The sequence below is a fragment of the Monodelphis domestica genome, chromosome 7 (assembly GCF_027887165.1).
Source record: "Monodelphis domestica isolate mMonDom1 chromosome 7, mMonDom1.pri, whole genome shotgun sequence".
NCBI lineage: Eukaryota > Metazoa > Chordata > Mammalia > Didelphimorphia > Didelphidae > Monodelphis > Monodelphis domestica.
Genome location: NC_077233.1, coordinates 271,769,606 through 271,788,522, shown reverse-complemented (window position 1 = coordinate 271,788,522; position 18,917 = coordinate 271,769,606). Strand labels below are relative to the sequence as shown.

The window sequence follows — 18,917 nt, the reverse complement described above, 5'->3', positions numbered from 1 at the left end:
GCATTTTTCTCCCTACAACAATATGAGGTGGGAAGTGCAAGTATTATTTTCACCATTTAGGAAGATCCAACATGGTTTAGTGGATAAAGTCCTGAGCTTGGAGCCTGGGTTCAAATTCTACCTCTGACACTAACTAGGCAAGTCACTTAACTTATACATTACAAGATTTCCTGATTCTGAGTCCAAAAAGTCTTTACTCTAAACTATGATTATACACTAACCTTTTAGTTAAATGTAAAATTTAACTAGTAATTCTTATACAGAGTTTAAGATGAAATGGAGGCTTAGAAAGGTTAAATGACTTGTCTGCCATCACATAAGCAGGAAGTATTACAACCAGAATCAAATCTAGGTTTCCTGATTCCGAGTCCAAAAAGTCTTTAAACTATGATTCTTAATCTCTCAACTTTGTGCTTCAATCTATGTAATTATAAAAAAAATGAGAGTGAGGATACTTAAATGAGGACGCTTACTTCATCTATCTCACAGGGTTGCTACAAGAATACAATGAAATATTTGTGAGCAGATTTTCAAAGAATTAAAGAATATATAAGTATGTGGTCTTATTGATATTTTCTGTGCTAAACGTCTTTTTGAGTCGAATTTGACTTAAATTTGCAAGAAAGAGAGACCAAGGAACTGAATAGAATAAGAAATAAAGTGTAATAATTTACAACTCTGGCATCATATAAAATACCTGTGAGATCTGTGTGTGGGGATGTCGTAGGGGTAGGAGCAAGTTGGGGTCAGGGAGAAGACTGTCTTGCTTCTCTGAGCTCATGGGTGTGGAGAACTTCTGATTTTGAAACTTCTTCCACTGATATAAATTAGAAACTCATATGGGATCTTCTAATCTTCGAGATTTACCTGGGGGCATTAGAAGGTAACACAACCATTTGTGTCAGATGAAAGACTTGAACCTAAGTTTCCTACACTTCAATCCTGATCTTCTTTCAATTTTAGTACTTAAGTTTGAGGATTTACATCCTAATGAACAGTTTTCTGAAGGGATTCTACTGTGATCCGAATGAAATGATGAAACATGGCGACAATTTCCATATTGAACATATTCCTGCATGTCATATACATCTCAGATTACCCTTTTAATTCCTGCCCAACATTTGATTTGGGATTCATTTTTACTTTATTTTTTTGCTGCTCCACAGGAATTTCCTAAAGGGGCTTTCATTCCCCATGAAACAACACTTTCCCTATTTTGTCATTTTAGTTATAACTTCAGGCTACTGTTTTATCAATAAGGGGGAAAGATTCAATAGGGATTAGAGATGACTTCTTGGATACTTCCTCAGGCTGCTGTAGCATCTTGATTCTTCTTTCCAGTCTCTGAGCCCATTCACAGCGGAGCCTGGAGACAGAGAACAGATACTTTGAACACCCATCTTTTAGACCCAATTTAATTTTTTTAAGTTTTGGAAAAATTTAATTAATTATTTAATTGAGAATATTTTCCCATAGTTACAAGATTCTTGTTCTTTCCCTTCCCTCCCCTTAACCCCCTCCCCTAGGCGATGCATAATTCCCCTGGGTTTTACATGTGTCATTGATCAAGAACTATTTCCATATTATTGATATTTGCACTAGAGTGATCACTTACAGTCTACATCCCAGATCTTATCCCCATCAACCCATGTGATCAAGGAGTTGTTTTTCTTTTGTTTTTCTATTCCCAGTTCTTCCTCTGAATGTAGATGGTGTTCTCTCTCATAAGTCCCTCAGAATTGTCCTGTATCATTGCATTGCTGCTAGTAGAGAAGTGGATTACATTTGATTATACCACAGTGTATCAGTCTCTGTGTACAATGTTCTCCTGGTTCTGTTCCTCTCGCTCTGCATCACTTCCTGGAGGTTGTTCCAGTCTCCATGGAATTCCTCCACTTTATTATTCCTTTGAGCACAATAGTATTCCATCACCAACATATGTCACAATTTTTTCGGCCATTCCCCAATTGAAGGGCATCCCCTCATTTTCCAATTTTTGGCCACGACAAAGAGCGCAGCTCTGAATATTCTTGTACAGGTCTTTTTCCTTATTATCTCTTTGGGGTACAAACCCAGCAGTGCTATGGCTGGATCAAAGGGCAGACAGTCTTTTAGCGCCCTTTGAGACCCAAGTTTTTTTAAAAAAATTATTATTCCTCCCTGTCTCTCCTCCACTTTGCTAATTACTCTGGCACATGTCCACTAGAAGGACCTACTCTGTCCAGTCCCTCCACCCCTGGCAGCCCTTTGACTTTCAAGACTGAAAAATTTGGAAAACATATGAGTGCATGAATATCACTTCACAGCGAGAAGCCTATGTGGCTTTGTCAGATTCCTAATGAGTCACACAAGTGCAGAGTGTTCTCATTAGTATTTAGTGTCATATTTTCTCCTGTAGGTTATGTCCTTAGGCACAAGGAAAGAGTTCTCTATTCAAACATTTTTCACCCAAGAGCATAGTCTTTATGAGAGAAGAGGAAGATTTCACTTAGTACTATGATTACTTTCTGTCTTATGCTGGGGCATTAGTGGTTGTATTGTTCTGGGAAAATAGTATTATTGGGGCAGCTAGGTGGTACGGTGAATAAAGTGCCAGGCTTGGAGCCAGGAAGATTCATCTTCCTGAGTTCAAACCTGGCCTCACACATTTACTACCTGTATGATCCTGGGCAAGTCACCTAACCCTGTTTGATTCAGTTCCTCATCTGGAAAGTGAGCTGGACAAGGAAATGGTAAAAACACTCCAGGATCTTAGCCAAGAAAATCCCAAATGAGATCATGAAGAATCAGACATGAATGAAAAATGACTGAACACCAAAATTATCGAAGCGATTGTTCTAAAGTTCTAAACCTATGAATCAATCAGTCAATGAACATTTAAAAAAGCGGATGACACTCATTGGGAATTTTCTTGAGAGGGCGGAGATGTCTATCCTGCCCCACTTCTTCATTTTCCAGACGTATATTGGGGAAGAGACGGCGGGATATTTGGAACAGTGAATTCAGGACACTTGTTTTGAGAAAGGATTTGAAGGAAACCCCTAAAGCCCTTGCTGTCCTAGCCATACTTTACACACAGATTGGTGAATATTACAAGTGCATATATATATATATATATATATATATATATATATATATATATATATATATATATATATATACATATGAGGTTCCCATATTTCTGAAGTGATTTCTCTTTTTCTTGGAAGCTTCCCAAGTCAATACTCCCTACTCACTGAAGCCCTACCCTGGAACAAAAACTGCATTGTGTTAGGGGTTGCCTTTCCTGATTTTTATAGGATGTCGTCATCGTTCTACTCCAAAAGACATTCCATTGAAAGTCCTTTGAAGAGGGATGCTGACGATGCACTGCAGTGTAAAGAAGACTCAATTGAGAGTCCAAAGGACTTTGGTTCCAACTCTTCCCCTTACTACTTATTTGACTTTAGGCAAGTCATTTCACCTTTTATGTTTATTAATAATCATTTGTTGTTGCCCAATAGTTTTCAGTCATGTCTAACCCTTTGTGACCCCAAATGGGGTTTTCTTGGCCAAGATCCTAGAGTGGTTTGCCATTTCCTTCACCAGATCATTTTCCAGATGAGGGAAATGGTTCCGTGACTTGCCCAGGGTCATCGAGCTAATAAGTGTCTGAAACCATATTAGAACTCAGGAAGATGAATCTTCCTAATTCCAGGCCTGGTACTCTAGACATTGTACCATCAAGTTTCCTATGGATAATCATAGCCAGTATTTATTTAGCGTTTTTAGGTGTGCAAAACCCTTTATAAATATCTTATTTGATCCTCATGATGATCCTGTAAGGTAGGTGTGAAACTGAGGCTGAGAGGTTGTGATTTGCCTAGATAAATCCACACAGCTAGTAAGTGTCTAAGGCAGGATTTGAACTGAGGGTTTCCAAGTTCAATACTTTATCCACTATGGCACTTAGCTGCCTACAAATTGAGAAGATTGGCCTAGAGGATCTTGAAGGTCCCTTTTGACTCTAAATATATGCCTCTTGCCAAATACATGACTAGACATTCCATTAAAAAATAATTGTTGCTTTCTTGTTCTATTTCTTCTCCTGTAAAGGAAAACTCTTTGCAGAGTAGTAATGATGACTTCTGGTACAAGACAATGATCCTTCACTAACTAATGCTCCATGTAAATGGAAGGTCTAAGCTCCTAAGCAAATCACCCACATTTAAACTAATTCCTTGGTTGTATGTTGAAAACCTTTGGAATTACCATGAACTCCTTCAGGCCACTGGGATAGCTTGCTAGTGTCCTACAACATCCTAGGTGTCTACTTGCACTTATCTTCTGTTTCACATGTTCCCCTAAGTCATGAAAAAATCTGACTTAATGTTTGTATTCCCACACAAACAAGCGGGGATTTGGAATTGGACAGTTTTGATCTCCAACAATTTTTGGAAGATTGATGGTTCATGTGTTAATCCTGGAGCATAGATGACAATGACAATTGTCAGAGTCTTTGCCAGGAAAAATAATACAATAGACTTTAGTGCTGACATCTTATATGTCCTGGTTAGTATTTCCTGGTATATAAGCTTTTATATCTTTACCCATCTTTTTAAAGGCAAGACGGGACAACGCCTGGCCCTAAAAAGCCCAAACAATCTCCCCCCAATAAACAGAAAACCAACTACAACATTCTTGAAGAATCAGCTACCTAGCCCCATCCGCCCAAGTTTTGAAAACATTTATTGCATTTTCCCCAGTTTAAAATGTGCTCTTCAGGGAGTTCTTTTAGTTGTTAGTAGGATAGGAACAGTTGAGATGAGTGACCCTGTTTGCTGAAAGTCACACACTGGTTTACTACTGTTCTTACAAATTGTCAGAAACTCAATGGTGGGAAAATTAATACTTGGGTTCATCACCATTGTGTATGGAAAGGGCTCAGGCTTGCTGCTTGCTTTCCTCCCCCCGATAGACAAAAGTTGGAGGAATAAATGGAAGTAGCTAGCAGAAGGGAGGATTTTAGATTTGCTATAGAGAAAAGCTTGCTAAGAACTAGAGCTATCCCAAAGCAGAATGGGTTGTTTTGAAAGGAAATGAGTTTCCAGCCCCTAGAGGTGCTTAAGTGGAAAATGGATGAATACTTCTTGTAGAAGGGATTCCTATTCAAGACTGAATTGGACTAGATGACCTATGAGATCCTTTTACACACTAAAATACTTTCATTCTAACTTGCTAGTGGCAATGAAATTAGGAGGCTTCTTGGTTCAGTCTGTCAGCAGTAGCAATTGAGAGCAATGTACTTATGCAAATGAGTACAGTGCCTGGCGCTAGTAAGCGAATAGTAAATGCTTGTTACTTCTTATTTTCCCTAATTTCTGCTCCTTTCTCCTTTATGAGGAAAAGTATCTGCAGATCTGGGATGGGGTAGGGAAGAGATGGAGGGAGATAAGTTTGATCATATAACTTTGGAAAACATGGACATTTATACTTAGATGTAATTAGTAAAATTTTTAATTAAAATTAAAGATAATATCCGGTAAAAAGGTGGGATTTTGGAGGTTCTACATAAATTGATGGGCATCTCACTGCAATGTGACATAAAAAAGTAAGTCCTATAATCTGGTATAAGGCGGGTCCATCTTGGACAATGATTAAAAATGTTAATTTCTAGAACTACTAGAATGGATTTTATCATATTACTACCTCAATTATAATAAACACAGCAGAACTTTGTTGATGATATTAAGTGACTCAATGGAATCAAAGGCAGATTGAAGCATATTTTTCTCCTTTCTTTTTCTTGCTTTTTTGCCAGACCTGGCTAATGTTTTGCATTATTTCATATGGATAATGGAGATCATATTTCTTATTTTCTCAATGGGTGGGAGAGGGAGTTGGGAGGGATAAAATTTGGAAACTAACATAGAAATAAAAGTTTAAAATAAAAAAGTAAACATTGAAGAAAGCCCCTATTGTATGAAGATACAAATGGGCAAGAACAATGGGGAATGAAATAAGAATGACATTTTTATCATATATAAGATTTTACTTTTTTTCTCTATCTCAATGGCTTAGTTATAATATGTGTTAGAGTTTAGGTAATATAACTATTATTATCATTATCCCTATTTTCCACATTGCAAAATTGAGGCTCAGAAAAGTTAAGTGACTTACCTAAGATCACTCAGCCAGAATTGGAGACTGGCCCGAAGATGCCAAGTCTCCTGACTCAAAAGCCCCATGCCCTTTCCACTACATCAATAGGAAAATACCAACAGTATGTCCTTGGCCTTCAGGACTGGTGTAATGACAACTGCATCATGGGAGGACTGTTCTGTTGCCTCTTGACAGGTGTTTGGAGTAGGATTCAGAGGATAAAAAGAAGGCACTTGTCCATGCCAAACATGGTGGGCAATCTCATGGAAGGCACAAAGATATGAAAAAGCTAAATGTGAGAATCAAGAGATAGGCAAACCGATTAAAAAATGAGACGAGAGAAGACAGAACAAAATGTGTGGTGCTGTGGGGGTAAGAGAATTTGCTTAAGCGTGAAGATTTGTGACTCTCTCTGTGTTTAATAAAAGGAACAGATATCTTGAGTGACGGAGACAGGACTGTGTCTTAAAGACACAGTGGGACACAGAGGGAAGGGGGTGCTGACAGAGTGGATTTGCAGGGGAACCTTTCACACTTGGCACAGGCAGTACCAAGGGATCACATCTCCTCTGGCCATGCCAGATCCGAAGACGAGCAGTCTTCATTTCCAACACTGGCTTAACAAGGACAACAGCTGGGCGCTTTCATTCCGAGATTAGCGCTGGGGATGTTTTACATAGAGCACTTTGTTAATTTCTGACTGTTCAGAGTCACACTTTCTGGGTATGGATTACAAATTAATCTTCCCACTTGGATATATCCTATGGTGACAGGTACTTAGTGAATATGTTTTTGGGTCACAAAAACTGGTTTTATGTACTTCTCAAAGCATGGAACCCACAGGCAGTTCACAGGAGCTGGAAAGGACCTGAGAGGATGCTTAAGCCAATCCCCTCATTTTACAGAGGAGGAAGCTGGATCACAAAAGCGTTAAGTAACTTAGCCAAGGTCATAGAACCAATAAGTTAAGGTCCATTTCCTTTGAAGCATAAGCTTGGTGGAATGGAATGAACAGTGGGTCTGAGGTCAGGAGATGTGGATTTTAGCCCCTCACTTGATAGGAGGTGGAGGCAAGCTTGATTCAGGGGAAAGTGCACTGATTTTGGTGTCAAATGACTAGAATTCATATTTATCGAGGATGCTTATTACCTGTGTAAACCTGGGCAAGTCATTTACCCTCCCTGGTCCTCTGTTTCCTCATCTGTAAAATGTGATTGGTTTAGACTGTCTCAGAGTCCCCTCAGCTCCAGAGCTAGGTAAGATTGCATTCCTGCAAGATATAGGGGTAACTACGTGGTGCAGTGGATAGAGTATCTGACCTGGAGTCAGAAAGACTCATCTTCCTGAGTACAAATCCTCTCTCAGACACTTACTAGTTAGGTGACTATGGGTAAGTCACTCAATACTGTTTGCCTCAGTTTCCTCATCTGAAAAATGAGTTGGAGAAGGAAATGAAAAACCACTTGGTCATCTTGGTCAAGAAAATCCTAAATTGGGTCACAAAGAATCAGGCATGACTGAAATGACTAAAGAAATGGCAATAATGCAAGAAACAACCTGTCTGGCACTGTTTCCTTATCTATGAGAATAATAATGCTTATAAAGAGAGGAATCATGATCAGGCAGGTAAAAGACTGGCTTTGGTGCTGAAGACCTTCATTCAAGTCCTTCCTCTTGGGATACCTTTTGATTGGGGAATGGCTGAACAAATTGTGGCATACTATTGTTCTCAAAGGGATAATGAACTGGAGGAATTCCATGTGAACTGGGACAACCTCCAGGAAGTGATGCAGAGTAAGAGGAGCAGAACCAGGAGAACATTGTACACAGAGACGGATACATTGTGGCACAATCGAATGTAATAGACGTCTCTACTAGCAGCAATGCAATGATCCAGGACAATCCAGAGGAACTTATGAGAAAGATGCTATCTACATCCAGAGGAAGAACTGTGGGAGTAGAAACACAGAAGAAAAACAACTGCTTGATCACATGAGTTGAAGGGGATATGATCGGGAATGTAGACTCTAAAAGATCACCCTAGTGCAAATATCGATAATATGGAAATAGGTCTTAATCAACAACACATGTAAAACCCAGAGTAATTGCACATTGTTTATGGGAGGGGGGAGGGAGAAGGGAGGGAAAGAACATGAATCTTGTAACCATGGAAAAATATTCTAAATTAATTAAATAAAATTCTAAACTAATTAAATAAAAATTAAATTAAAAAGTCCTACCTCTTGCATACACTAGCTAGATGACCTTGGGTGAGTCACTTAACTCTTAGTAGTCTAAGCTACCCTCTAGGATTATAAACTACAGCTGAGTTGCCAGTAAACATTGGTAGCGGAGTTTCCACACTGAAAGTTCCCTGCATGGATGAACTCACAAATCAAGACCACTAGCTCCACTTTTTCTCTCCTCCTTGTCCCATACCTCCATCTATAATATGCTAGTATTTGTGTCCCACAGACAGATCCATCAATAAAGAGAAGGAATGTTAGTTTTGGTCTTAAAAATCTTAATAACTTCTAAGTCTTTGGACACTATTACTATAGACATTACTCAGTGCTCATCTATCCCCCATAAAAATTGATGCATCAAAGCCCAAAGTCCCATGCCTTCACCAGGGCTCATTCCAGGAACTGAACCATTCACAAGAGGTGGACTCTGCAGAATGACAGCATTTTAGTCCTAAAGAATTCTGGGTGATTTGATTGGAAATACTTTTAAAAGCATGTAATTCTCATGTGAAATATCTCAACTCTCACAGGAGGACCAATCTTCCTTTGCTCATTTAATGTTTTCAACTGCTTGCCCCTCCTTTTCTGTTTACTTTTCTTTAATGATTCTTAGAGGAAAAGAATGTTAGCCACTTCTTGGAATTAATTTCCAGCTAGTGCATTTAATCATTTGTAGGTATATGGCTCTTCTCAGGAAAGAGAATAGAAAGAGGCAGCAAAGTAGCTTGGAATTGGGAGGACCTAGATTCAAATCTGACCTATTACACTTCCTTGCTGCGTGACCCAAGGTAAGTCACTTAACCCTACTAGCCTAGCCCTTGCTGCTCTTGGGTCTTAGAATTGATACTAAGACAAAAGGTTGGGGATTTAAAAAAAAGAAAGTGAACAGAGGACCTCCAAGAGGAGCTTGGGATATCTTCTGATTCTTTACTATCCTAAAGAGCTGGTGAAAACTGTGAAAACTTTATAATAAATTCCAAGATGACAGTGTTAATTAGTTGAAGGGATTCCAGTATCTTGTAAACATGTGGCAGTTCCATAACATTCATTCCATAACTGTGTAGTCGGGTGGGATGACACTACTCACTTATCCAGGGCACTCTTGCTTATTCGAGAGTCTTCATTTTGTACTTTCTTTGCATGATGTTCAATTTTTTTCTCCCAAAAGTTTTTCAGCCCACCTGCATCATGCACAGTTATTTCAGGATTTTTCCATCTGTAGCTTTTACTCATTTTCTGGAAGAAACAAACAAACAAATCATTGATCTTTTTTTGCTATGGTGGGAGACAAGAAGTAAATTGAAATGAATGAACTACCCTTCCCCCAAATCCCCAACCCCCAAACCAAGACCAAAAAACCCCCAAGCACTCAAAAACTAATTGGAGACCATAACTGTTCTTTGCATTTCACACAGTGGAGGCCCACAGTTCACATCAAGAAGCTTATATCTGAAAGCAATGGACAAGCATCCTATGACATAAAACATTTTATTTTGGGAGAGAACGCTGACATAAAGCTGTACTTAGCACTACTATTAATCTTATCTTTTATAATAATAATAGCTAACCTCCATATAACTCTTTAAGGCTTACAGAACACTATATGTATTTGTATACACATTTCCATAGATAGGTACAGATGTTATTTCATTTGATTTTTACAACTTTGTTAGGTAGATGTTATTATACCTTCAATTTACAAATGGGGAAACTGAGGCTTAGAAGTTAAATGACTTGCCTAGGGTCAAACAGCAATAAGTATTTGTGAGACTGGTGTAGCATCTATACTCTAACCACTATGCGATCTTGCTGATGAGGAATTATTGTCTGGGATTATTCTGTAGAAATTATAAAAGTGAGAACTGATGGCAAATCACATTGAAGGGTCTTTTGGAAGAAATAAGATTTGGCAGGAAAATAGGACTGTGTCTTTCTTACATTTTAATTTGCATTACAGTTAGGTGCGTATATATGTTTTCTCTCTCCCTATGAACCTGTAAACCTTTTTCATACAGGGATTGTTACCTTAAAATTTATTTTTGTCTCATGTAGTATTTAGCCCCAAAAGAGTTGCCTTAAAATACTTGCTGGGTTGATTTGAATCATTGCACAGAATTTTAGTGAGCTTGATTCTGTGACATATTAAAAATGTGATATTTCTTGAAGTATTTCAACCAGGTTCCTATCAAGTCAAAATGTCCTGAAGTGATCAGATTATTCAAAATTGTACTTTGTATTTCCATTCGGTTGGAAATCAATGACTGTATTTTAAGTATGAATCCCAATACATGCAACCACCTCCTGGGATTCGTTGTTTGCACTAATTAGGACCTTGCTCATTTCTTATAAGGTAAATTTGTTCATGAATAAATAGTATGGTTTGAAAGATGGCCAAGATAGCAACAGTTTCCTGGTGTTCTGTCTGTTGATTTCAATTTTACTGAATTTAGTTTTATAACATCTCAAACTCAATATTTTCCAAACAGAACTTATTACATTACCCGTAAACCTGTGTCTCCTCCAGTCATCCCTATTTTTGTCAAGGCTACTGCCATCCTTCCAATCATCTGGGTTTGCAGCCTAGGAGTTATTCTGGACTATTTTCTCTCCCTCACCCCTCCCTCATATCAAATTAGATTCCAAGAAATGCTTATTTATTTTACTTCCAAAACATCTCTCAGATTCTTCCCCTGATTCATTATTCTTCGCACACGGCAACCGTTCTAATTTAATACCTTTCTAATTTCTGGACCGCTACAACAGTCCTCTAATTGGGCTGCTAGGTTCCAGGCTTTCCCATTGCAGTATGTCATCCACATAGCTACCAAAATAACCTTCTTAAAGCACAGTCATTTTTCAGTCATGCCTCGTTTTCTTGGCAAAGATATTGGAGTCGTTTGTCATTTCCTTCTTCAGCTCATTTTCCAGGTGAGGAAACTGAAGTAAAGAGGATTAAATGACTTGCCCAGAATCACACATTAGAAAATATCTGAGGCAGGATTTGAACTCAGGTCTTTCTGACTCCAGGTCTGGCCACTCTATCTACTGTACTACCTAGATGCCCTGGTCAGATGACTCACATTTATTACAGACCTATTATATGTCAGGTACTTCTAAGCACAAGAGGCTTCATTTGCATCCCTTATACATTTAAGATAAAAATATACACTTTCCAGTTCTTCATTTTAAATTCTTCACAGAATGGTTCCAGCCAACCTTTCCAGGATGCTCCCATGTTACTCTTCTTCAAACACTATAGTTCCAGGAAAATTGGTCTACTGGATATTCCCGAAATTCTATCCAAAAGTCTTCCACGTTGTGTCATTGCATGAGCAGTCTCCCATCTCAGGAATATGCTTTCTTTTAACTTCACCTCTCAGAATCCCTCGCTTCATTCAAGAATTCATTCTGATTATATATCTTCTTGTATGTATTATGTATCGATCCCCCTGCTTCCAGCTCTAAATCTTTGCCCTATGATCTGTGATCCAGTTGGGATTGTTTTCAACCTTTTCAAATGATCATGTCTATAGGTCTCAGATCACATATTATACACCAGCAATATATAGGAATAAGCTCCTTGAGGATTCGCCCTGTTTCTGTCTTTGTATTTCCAGAGGCTAACAGAGAACCTTGCATAGAGGAGGCATGTAACAAATGCTCATTGGATTAGACTGGATCAGAATCACTATTAACTACTAAAACAGGATTCATAGGATCATAGAATTTGAAAGATTATCCCAGCCTATCCCCTCGTTTTAAAATGATGAGCACAGTTATGGAAGACCCAGCCTTTGTTTTTATGGAATTCATAGTCCAGAAGGGGAATGGGACATAGATAATAATCCTAACAACGTATTAGGGAATGAAAATACATGAAAAAATGTTCAGAGATATATACTCTATACTATACTACGGATAACCCACTAGCAACGAACCAGACTGTAATCACAAATATTCTCTAGTCTTTTACACCAATTATTGAGTGTTAATCCAACACAGGCATGTGTCAATACAAGGATAGATGAAAAAGAATAAGAGGAACTCAGCAACCCCAAACGCTGCCTGTTTACCAAAAAACATCACCTCTAGCATTACAAGTATTGTAATTGTTGGAGCCAAGGTGGGACAGATAATCATCCACTGGGGAAAGAATAGGAAGAAATGGAATTTTTTTTTAAACCCTTACCTTCCATCTTGAAGTCAATACTGTGTATTGGCTCCAAGGCAGAAGAGTGGTAAGGGCTAGGCAATGGGGGTCAAGTGACTTGCCCAGGGTCACACAGCTAGGAAGTGGCTGAGGCCGGATTTGAACCTAGGACCTCCCGTCTCTAGGCCTGATTCTCAATCCACTGAGCTACCCAGCTGCCCCTGAAGAAATGGAATTTGTCAGCCTTTAAAGGATAGGTAGGGAATCTACAGGTAAATATGGAAAAGGAGGGCATATGGGCAAGAGAAAGAATCTAATCAAAATCTAAAGGCTAGAAAGGGAAAATATATCTCCTTCAATTTGGTTGGGGTGATAGAGCACATGAAGGGAAGCAGTTTAATATCAATCTGGAAAGGTGAGGGAGGGCTTTGATTAACTGGACCAAAGAGTTGGAACTCTACTTGGTAGAACATTGTAGGGAACCATTATAGGATTCTGAGTGGAGGAATGACAAGACCAGATCTGTCAATGTTTTGAAAATTAGTTTGAAGAAGGTGTTGGTAGAAAGAGCACAGGCCAGAAGATTTACTAAGATTTATCTATCCTGTTCCTGCTATTGTTACCCTTCCCCATTTTACAGATGAAGAAACTGAGGTTCATAGAAATTAATAGACTTGCCCAGGTTCTTAAAACTACTAAATATCTGAAGTGGTTTCTCACCTAGGTATTCCAGATTCCAATTTGCTATCCATTCTTCCACACTATCTCTCCTACGGGACTTTATGCACTTATAGGGAGGAAGGTGACACTATTTAGTGGATAGTTGACTCAAACAGCCCTTCAGAGGATAAATCCCCCAAAGATACCACAATGTAGAAATTGCTGTGGCCAGAAAAGCCCTACCTACTCAAACAGGATTGTTGCAACCCCATGGGAAAAGCCTGAAAACTAATTGTAAAGAACTAGAGGAGTGGCATTTTTTAATCCTTCACAGGGTTGTCAGAATAGGGATAAAAATAAAGTTAATTATCTGTGAATACCTTTGAATTGAAAAATCTAAGAGGTCCCATTTGAGATGTGAGTTAGAAAATAAGGGGAAGGTATATGTTTAGGAGGTCTTCAGTGAAAGAGTTGTGAACGAGATGGTTTACTTTCTGTTACCTGATGAGAGCTTTGTTTTAAAAGGAGAAAAATAGGAACATAGAAAAACAATTCTCAAGAAAGGAAGCATCTTGTTTTCATGGTGCCCATTTTCCAAGGAGATCAAAGTACTCCTCGGAGTTGAGGAGTTCGTTGTTTCTTGCTTGTTCCTTTGAAACTGAAGAGTGTTAGGGATAGTTGTCTTTCTTTTCCCTTTGGGGAAAATGAAACAAAATAAGATTATGATTTATTTTCAGTCATGGAACTGGGAAGTGGGTGGCCAAATTTCAAATCTATTAAAAGGGCACTTTAAAATAGATTTCTAGATAAGGTAAGGTAAATTTTAAAGTGGATTCAAATTCTCTAGGGTTAGACTTCTCATACCACCCATCGACTATTCATTTTCTGGAGTTCTACCTTGAACTGCGTTTGGAAAATGAAGAACAGTAGGAAACAAAATTAAAATACTGTTAGCTCACAGCTTTCCCTTTGGGGAAATTGATTTTTACTGTAAACTGTTATGTTCAATAGAAAGATTTGATCAATGATTTTAGAATAAAAAATAAGAAAAAACAGCCGTAAGCACAGCTGGAATGCTCAGAGGCCAAAGAATAATAGTATCCTGACTGCTGCCACCAGCACCTTGCTTTACAAAGCAAATGAGACATATATTAATGGCTCCTGGGAATTTGCCCTTTCATATCTTGAAACTGTGTTCATAGCATACTTCATGAAAATATTAGACTGTCTTCCCCAGGAGCCACCATTTGTTTTAAAAAAAAAAGTGAGGGAATGTGCTATTTACATCCTCACACCCTTTCATCATTCTGTATCTATAAATCATGCTGACACCCAGAAACTCTTCCAGGACGGGCTGTTGGCTCCCAGACAAGCTCTTTAGATAGTTACACTCTTGTCTCTGAAATCCAGTGCAGGCTGTTGATGGGCTGTCTAAGCCAGCCTGCCCTACCAGTGCCATTCTCCCATGAATCACATTACATTCCTCCATGCTGGGCTTGACTTTGATTCAAGAATGAGATCTGAAACATCCTTCACTGTCCAATTGCTATTAACTTACTTTGTATCTTTTAAAAAAATTTCCTCTAATAGAAGAGAAGACTCCTTCAAATACTATGAATATTTTTTTTTCTCATAAATCTTCTTGGTCAACTTAAAGACTACCATGTATTCTTGGGCAAGTTATTTTTTTCCTTTTACATTTGTAAAACTTGTAGGATTCTAACAACAGTCTTAGAGAGTTATTACTCAGTTGGTATTTGTTTTCTAGAGTGTTCTACATATATTGTGACACGCAGGGACACTGGGTTCTTGACTCTATTAGTGGAGACCGAGTTTTGGACAATTGAGATTTAGAGGGGTTGTTGTTAGCATTGTCCAAAGGTAACAAACAAGAAATATTTCCCAAGAGACTTGTCCCCCTCCCAATGAAGTGCTAATGATGAGCATGTAAAAAAATTCTCTGAAATTAATTACATTTTGTCTGCTAATAACTTGTAGATGATGAGAGGTAGAAAAAGTCTATTATGAACTTGATATGACCGTCTAAATTAAACCCAAAGCTATTTCGTTATTTAATAGCTCAATTCAAAGAAAAGTATGGGGAAGATGATAAACAATATATTGGAAAAAATGCCTCAGGATTAAGAAAGAGTTCAAGGATCTGTAGTCTATATGGGTGCCTCACATTTTTATATTATGAGTGCTTTTTCCAAGAAAAGAAGAAAGAACTGGACAATTGAAAAAAATGAGTTTGTCTGTATCTTAGCCCGGAAAAAAAGGGGTTAGGGACTAGATCTGAGATTTCATTGGTCTAAGAAACCACTGGATGAGGAAACTCCTACTCATGCAGGTCATCACCTTCTTTGCAATATTAGAGAGTTACCCAAAACAATCAGAACTCAAAGACTTGCCCTGAGTCACATATCCAATATGAGTCAGAGATGGCAGTGAAATTTAGTCCTTCCTGCCTTCATTCTTCTTGGCATCTACGACTGTTTCCTGTTCACTGTATCACAGCATTTGTGCTAACTGGGCTTGAAAATTTCCAAAGCACTTTACCTGTGCAATCTCTTCTGAGTGGGTGCTACAGGTATGGTTATTGCCATTTTACAGATGACAACTTGAGACTCAGAAAGGTTAAGATTGTCCCATTTTTGGTAGCTATTGAATGGCAGAGTTGGGATATGAACTCAGATCTTTTGACTCCCAAACTGGGACTATTCCCACCACATACTCTCTCTCTCTCTCTCTCTCTCTCTCTCTCTCTATATATATATATATATATATATATATATAATCTATATCTAATCTATAACATCTTGCTTAATCTATCTATCTATCTATCTATCTATCTATCTATCTATCTATCTATCTATCTATCTATCTATCTATTCTATAACATCTTGCTTAAACCAGCTACTGGTGTTCCCAAATGGGAAAGAGTTAAAAGGATAGATATTAATAGAAACCATTACTATTTCTTATCAAAGTTTAACTGATATAAATCAGCGGCCATAGGAAGTAGGTCAAACGAGCCTCGAAAGTGCTTCAGCCAGCAAGGGTTTAATCTCTTTGTCAAATAGAGGAAAGGAAGGCAGGAGAAATAGTTGCTTAAAATAGAAACTCTACTATAAGCTCTAAAATCTTCTAAAATCTCATGCGGAAGAATGATGAATTGTTATGACCAACATGGCTTTATAAAATAGTGAGAAGCAATGCAGGGAAACACAAGTATGAAAAGTACTTTGCAAACTCTAAAGGGTCATATAAATGGTAGCTATAATTGCATGACTGCCTTAAGGACAGTGATCAACCTCCGAAGATATTGAATTTTGTTTTATATTAGACAAATTCATGTCCAAATGATGATCTTATCTATCAAAGAACAGATAAACATTTATTAAGTGCTAAAAATCTATTGAAGACACTGGGGTTACAAAATGAAGTAACCAACAGTACCTGCCCTCAAAGGGCTTACCATGTGTAGGGGATACACCATGCAAAGAAATCTATATAAAATTTTAACAAGAATAAATTGTAAATCATTGATAGAGGGAAGGCACTGAAATGTATTCATTAATTTTTTATATTAAATTTTATTTAATTAATTGATTTAGAATATGTTTCTATGGTTACAAGATTCGTGTTCTTTCCCTCCCTTCCCTCCATTCCCCTTCCCATAGCCAATGTGCAATTCCACTGGGTTTTACATGTGTCATTAATCAAGGCCATTTCCATATTATTATTAATAATTACACTAGGGTTATCCTTTAGAGTCTACATCCCCAATCATATCTCCATCAACCCATGTGATCAAGCCATTGTTTTTCTTCTGCATTTCTATCCATTGCACTACAGTGAGGACTGTATAACATTGTTTCTATAGAAATATATATTCTGAGTTCCATACAAACTTTTGAACATCATTTATTTGCTAACTGGGCATGTACTATATAGACAGGCTCTGGGTCACCTATGAATAACATAAGAGATATGTCATAGAACAGTGGCTAATTTGAGCCTCTTTAAATTAATTAGCAAATTAATTAACTATTAGTATATTTTGGCTAACTTGTTATAGTCATTGTTTTTCAGTTGTGTCTGATTCTTTGTGACCCCCATTTGGGGTTTTCTGGGCAAAGATACTACAGTGCCTTCTCCAGCTCGTTTTCCAATTAAGGAAACTGAGGCAAACAGAGTTAAGTGATATTCCCAGGTCACACAACTAGGAAGTGTCTGATGCCTGATTTGAACTCAAGAAGATAAGTCTTCTACATGAAAAACCCAGTGGAATTGAGCATAGGCTATGAGAGGAGGGTGGGAGGAGGAGAGGGAAAGAACATGAATCATATAACCATGGAATAATTTTCTTAATGAATCAATTAAATAAAATTAAAAAAAAAGAAGATGAGTCTTCCTAGCTCCAGACCTGGCTTTATTAGCCCCTGCACCATCTAGCTGCCCTTGTGAAGGTTTACAAAGCTCTTAATAAATCTTTTATTTTATTCCTTAACATATCTGGGAGGTAGGCACCATTATTATCTCCATTTTACAGATGATAAAACTGAGTCAGACAAAGGATAAGTGATCTGGTCAGGGTCCCATAGTTAAGTGTTTGAGATCAGATTTGAATTCAGCCCTTCCTGATTCCAGGTTTGCACCATATTTTTAAAAGTAAGGGGTAACCAGGGGAGGCTTAAAAATTTGAGGAATTCTCTAATCAACCTTATAAGATTATAAGGTGCAAACCATCATTGGGAGGCAAACAAAGGGAAAATATGTAAAATATGGAATGTGACCAAATCTAGCGGTGCCATGCTGATTCATGGAGTTTTGAGAACCAGTTCTCCCTCCCTGTGGTCTATAAAAATGAGTTGCTCTGTCCAGTCTCTCTCTTTCACTCTTTTGAGAATCCCCCCCTTTTTTTTTCTCCTTCTGCCTTCTTCCAGAGGGTAGCAGAAATAGAAAGTCCTAAAATTCCTGTGAATTGTCTCACGTACAGAGGGAGGCCATCGAGTTTCTTGGCTGGTGTGGGTCTCATAGGAAAGGTCAGTTGCTCAGGAGCCCCCAAATACTTTTAACTTGGGAGGGAGGGAGGGAGACTCTAAACCACTTACCATAGAGTGGTTCAATGAGTTTAGAAGAAGTTCTGTAGGACCCTTTTGGAGAGAAGGATTTTAATGGCAGACTAGGTGGTGGTTCCTATAGTAACCCCAAATCCTTTTCTTGGGGAGTGTGTAGAAGCTAATGTGTCACTTGAATATTCTAAGTGTTTCTATTTGAATTCTGTGTGGGTTCCTGGGACTTTTTCATTTTATGTGAGGTAAAATAAAGGTTATATCATATCTGATTCTCATTTATGCCTTGAATGATTTCCTAGGAAGGAAAAAAGAAAGAAAGGGGGAAAAAAACCTACTGTGTGCCAGGCATTGCATTAAGCTCTTTATAAATTTTATCTCTTTTGATCTTCACAATAACCATGGGATCTACGGGTTACTATTGTCGTTGTTAAGTCACTTTCAGATATGTCTGACTCTTCCTGACCCCATTTTTGCTTAACCCTATTTGCCTCAGTTTTCTCACCTATAAAATGAGTTGGAGAAGGAAATGGTGGATCATTACAGTATCTTTGCCAAGAAAATCCCAAATGGGGTCATGAAGAGTCAGACATGACTGAAAAACAGCTATATAATCACCATCACTACAATAGCCCTTATCGC

The 18,917-nt window shown here is 38.1% G+C and overlaps 1 protein-coding gene across 11 annotated transcripts in view; it reads right to left on the bottom strand.

Moving 5' to 3' along the window:
- Window positions 1-640: 640 nt before the first annotated feature.
- Window positions 641-18,917, bottom strand: part of FAM240C (family with sequence similarity 240 member C) — a 134,087-nt gene continuing 115,810 nt past the window's right edge. For 5 of the 11 annotated variants that reach the window (XM_056806761.1, XM_056806763.1, XM_056806760.1 and 2 more), the window contains 2 exons: window positions 9,475-9,623; window positions 641-1,366 (listed from right to left, as the gene is read on the bottom strand). In XM_056806761.1, the coding sequence (XP_056662739.1) occupies window positions 1,237-1,366; window positions 9,475-9,620 (276 nt within the window). In that variant the 5' untranslated portion in view covers window positions 9,621-9,623 and the 3' untranslated portion in view covers window positions 641-1,236. Of the gene's footprint in view, window positions 1,367-9,474; window positions 9,624-13,698; window positions 13,891-14,755; window positions 14,960-18,917 lie in introns of those variants that run through there. The other 6 variants (XM_056806756.1, XM_056806757.1, XM_056806758.1 and 3 more) reach the window with 3 other exon arrangements.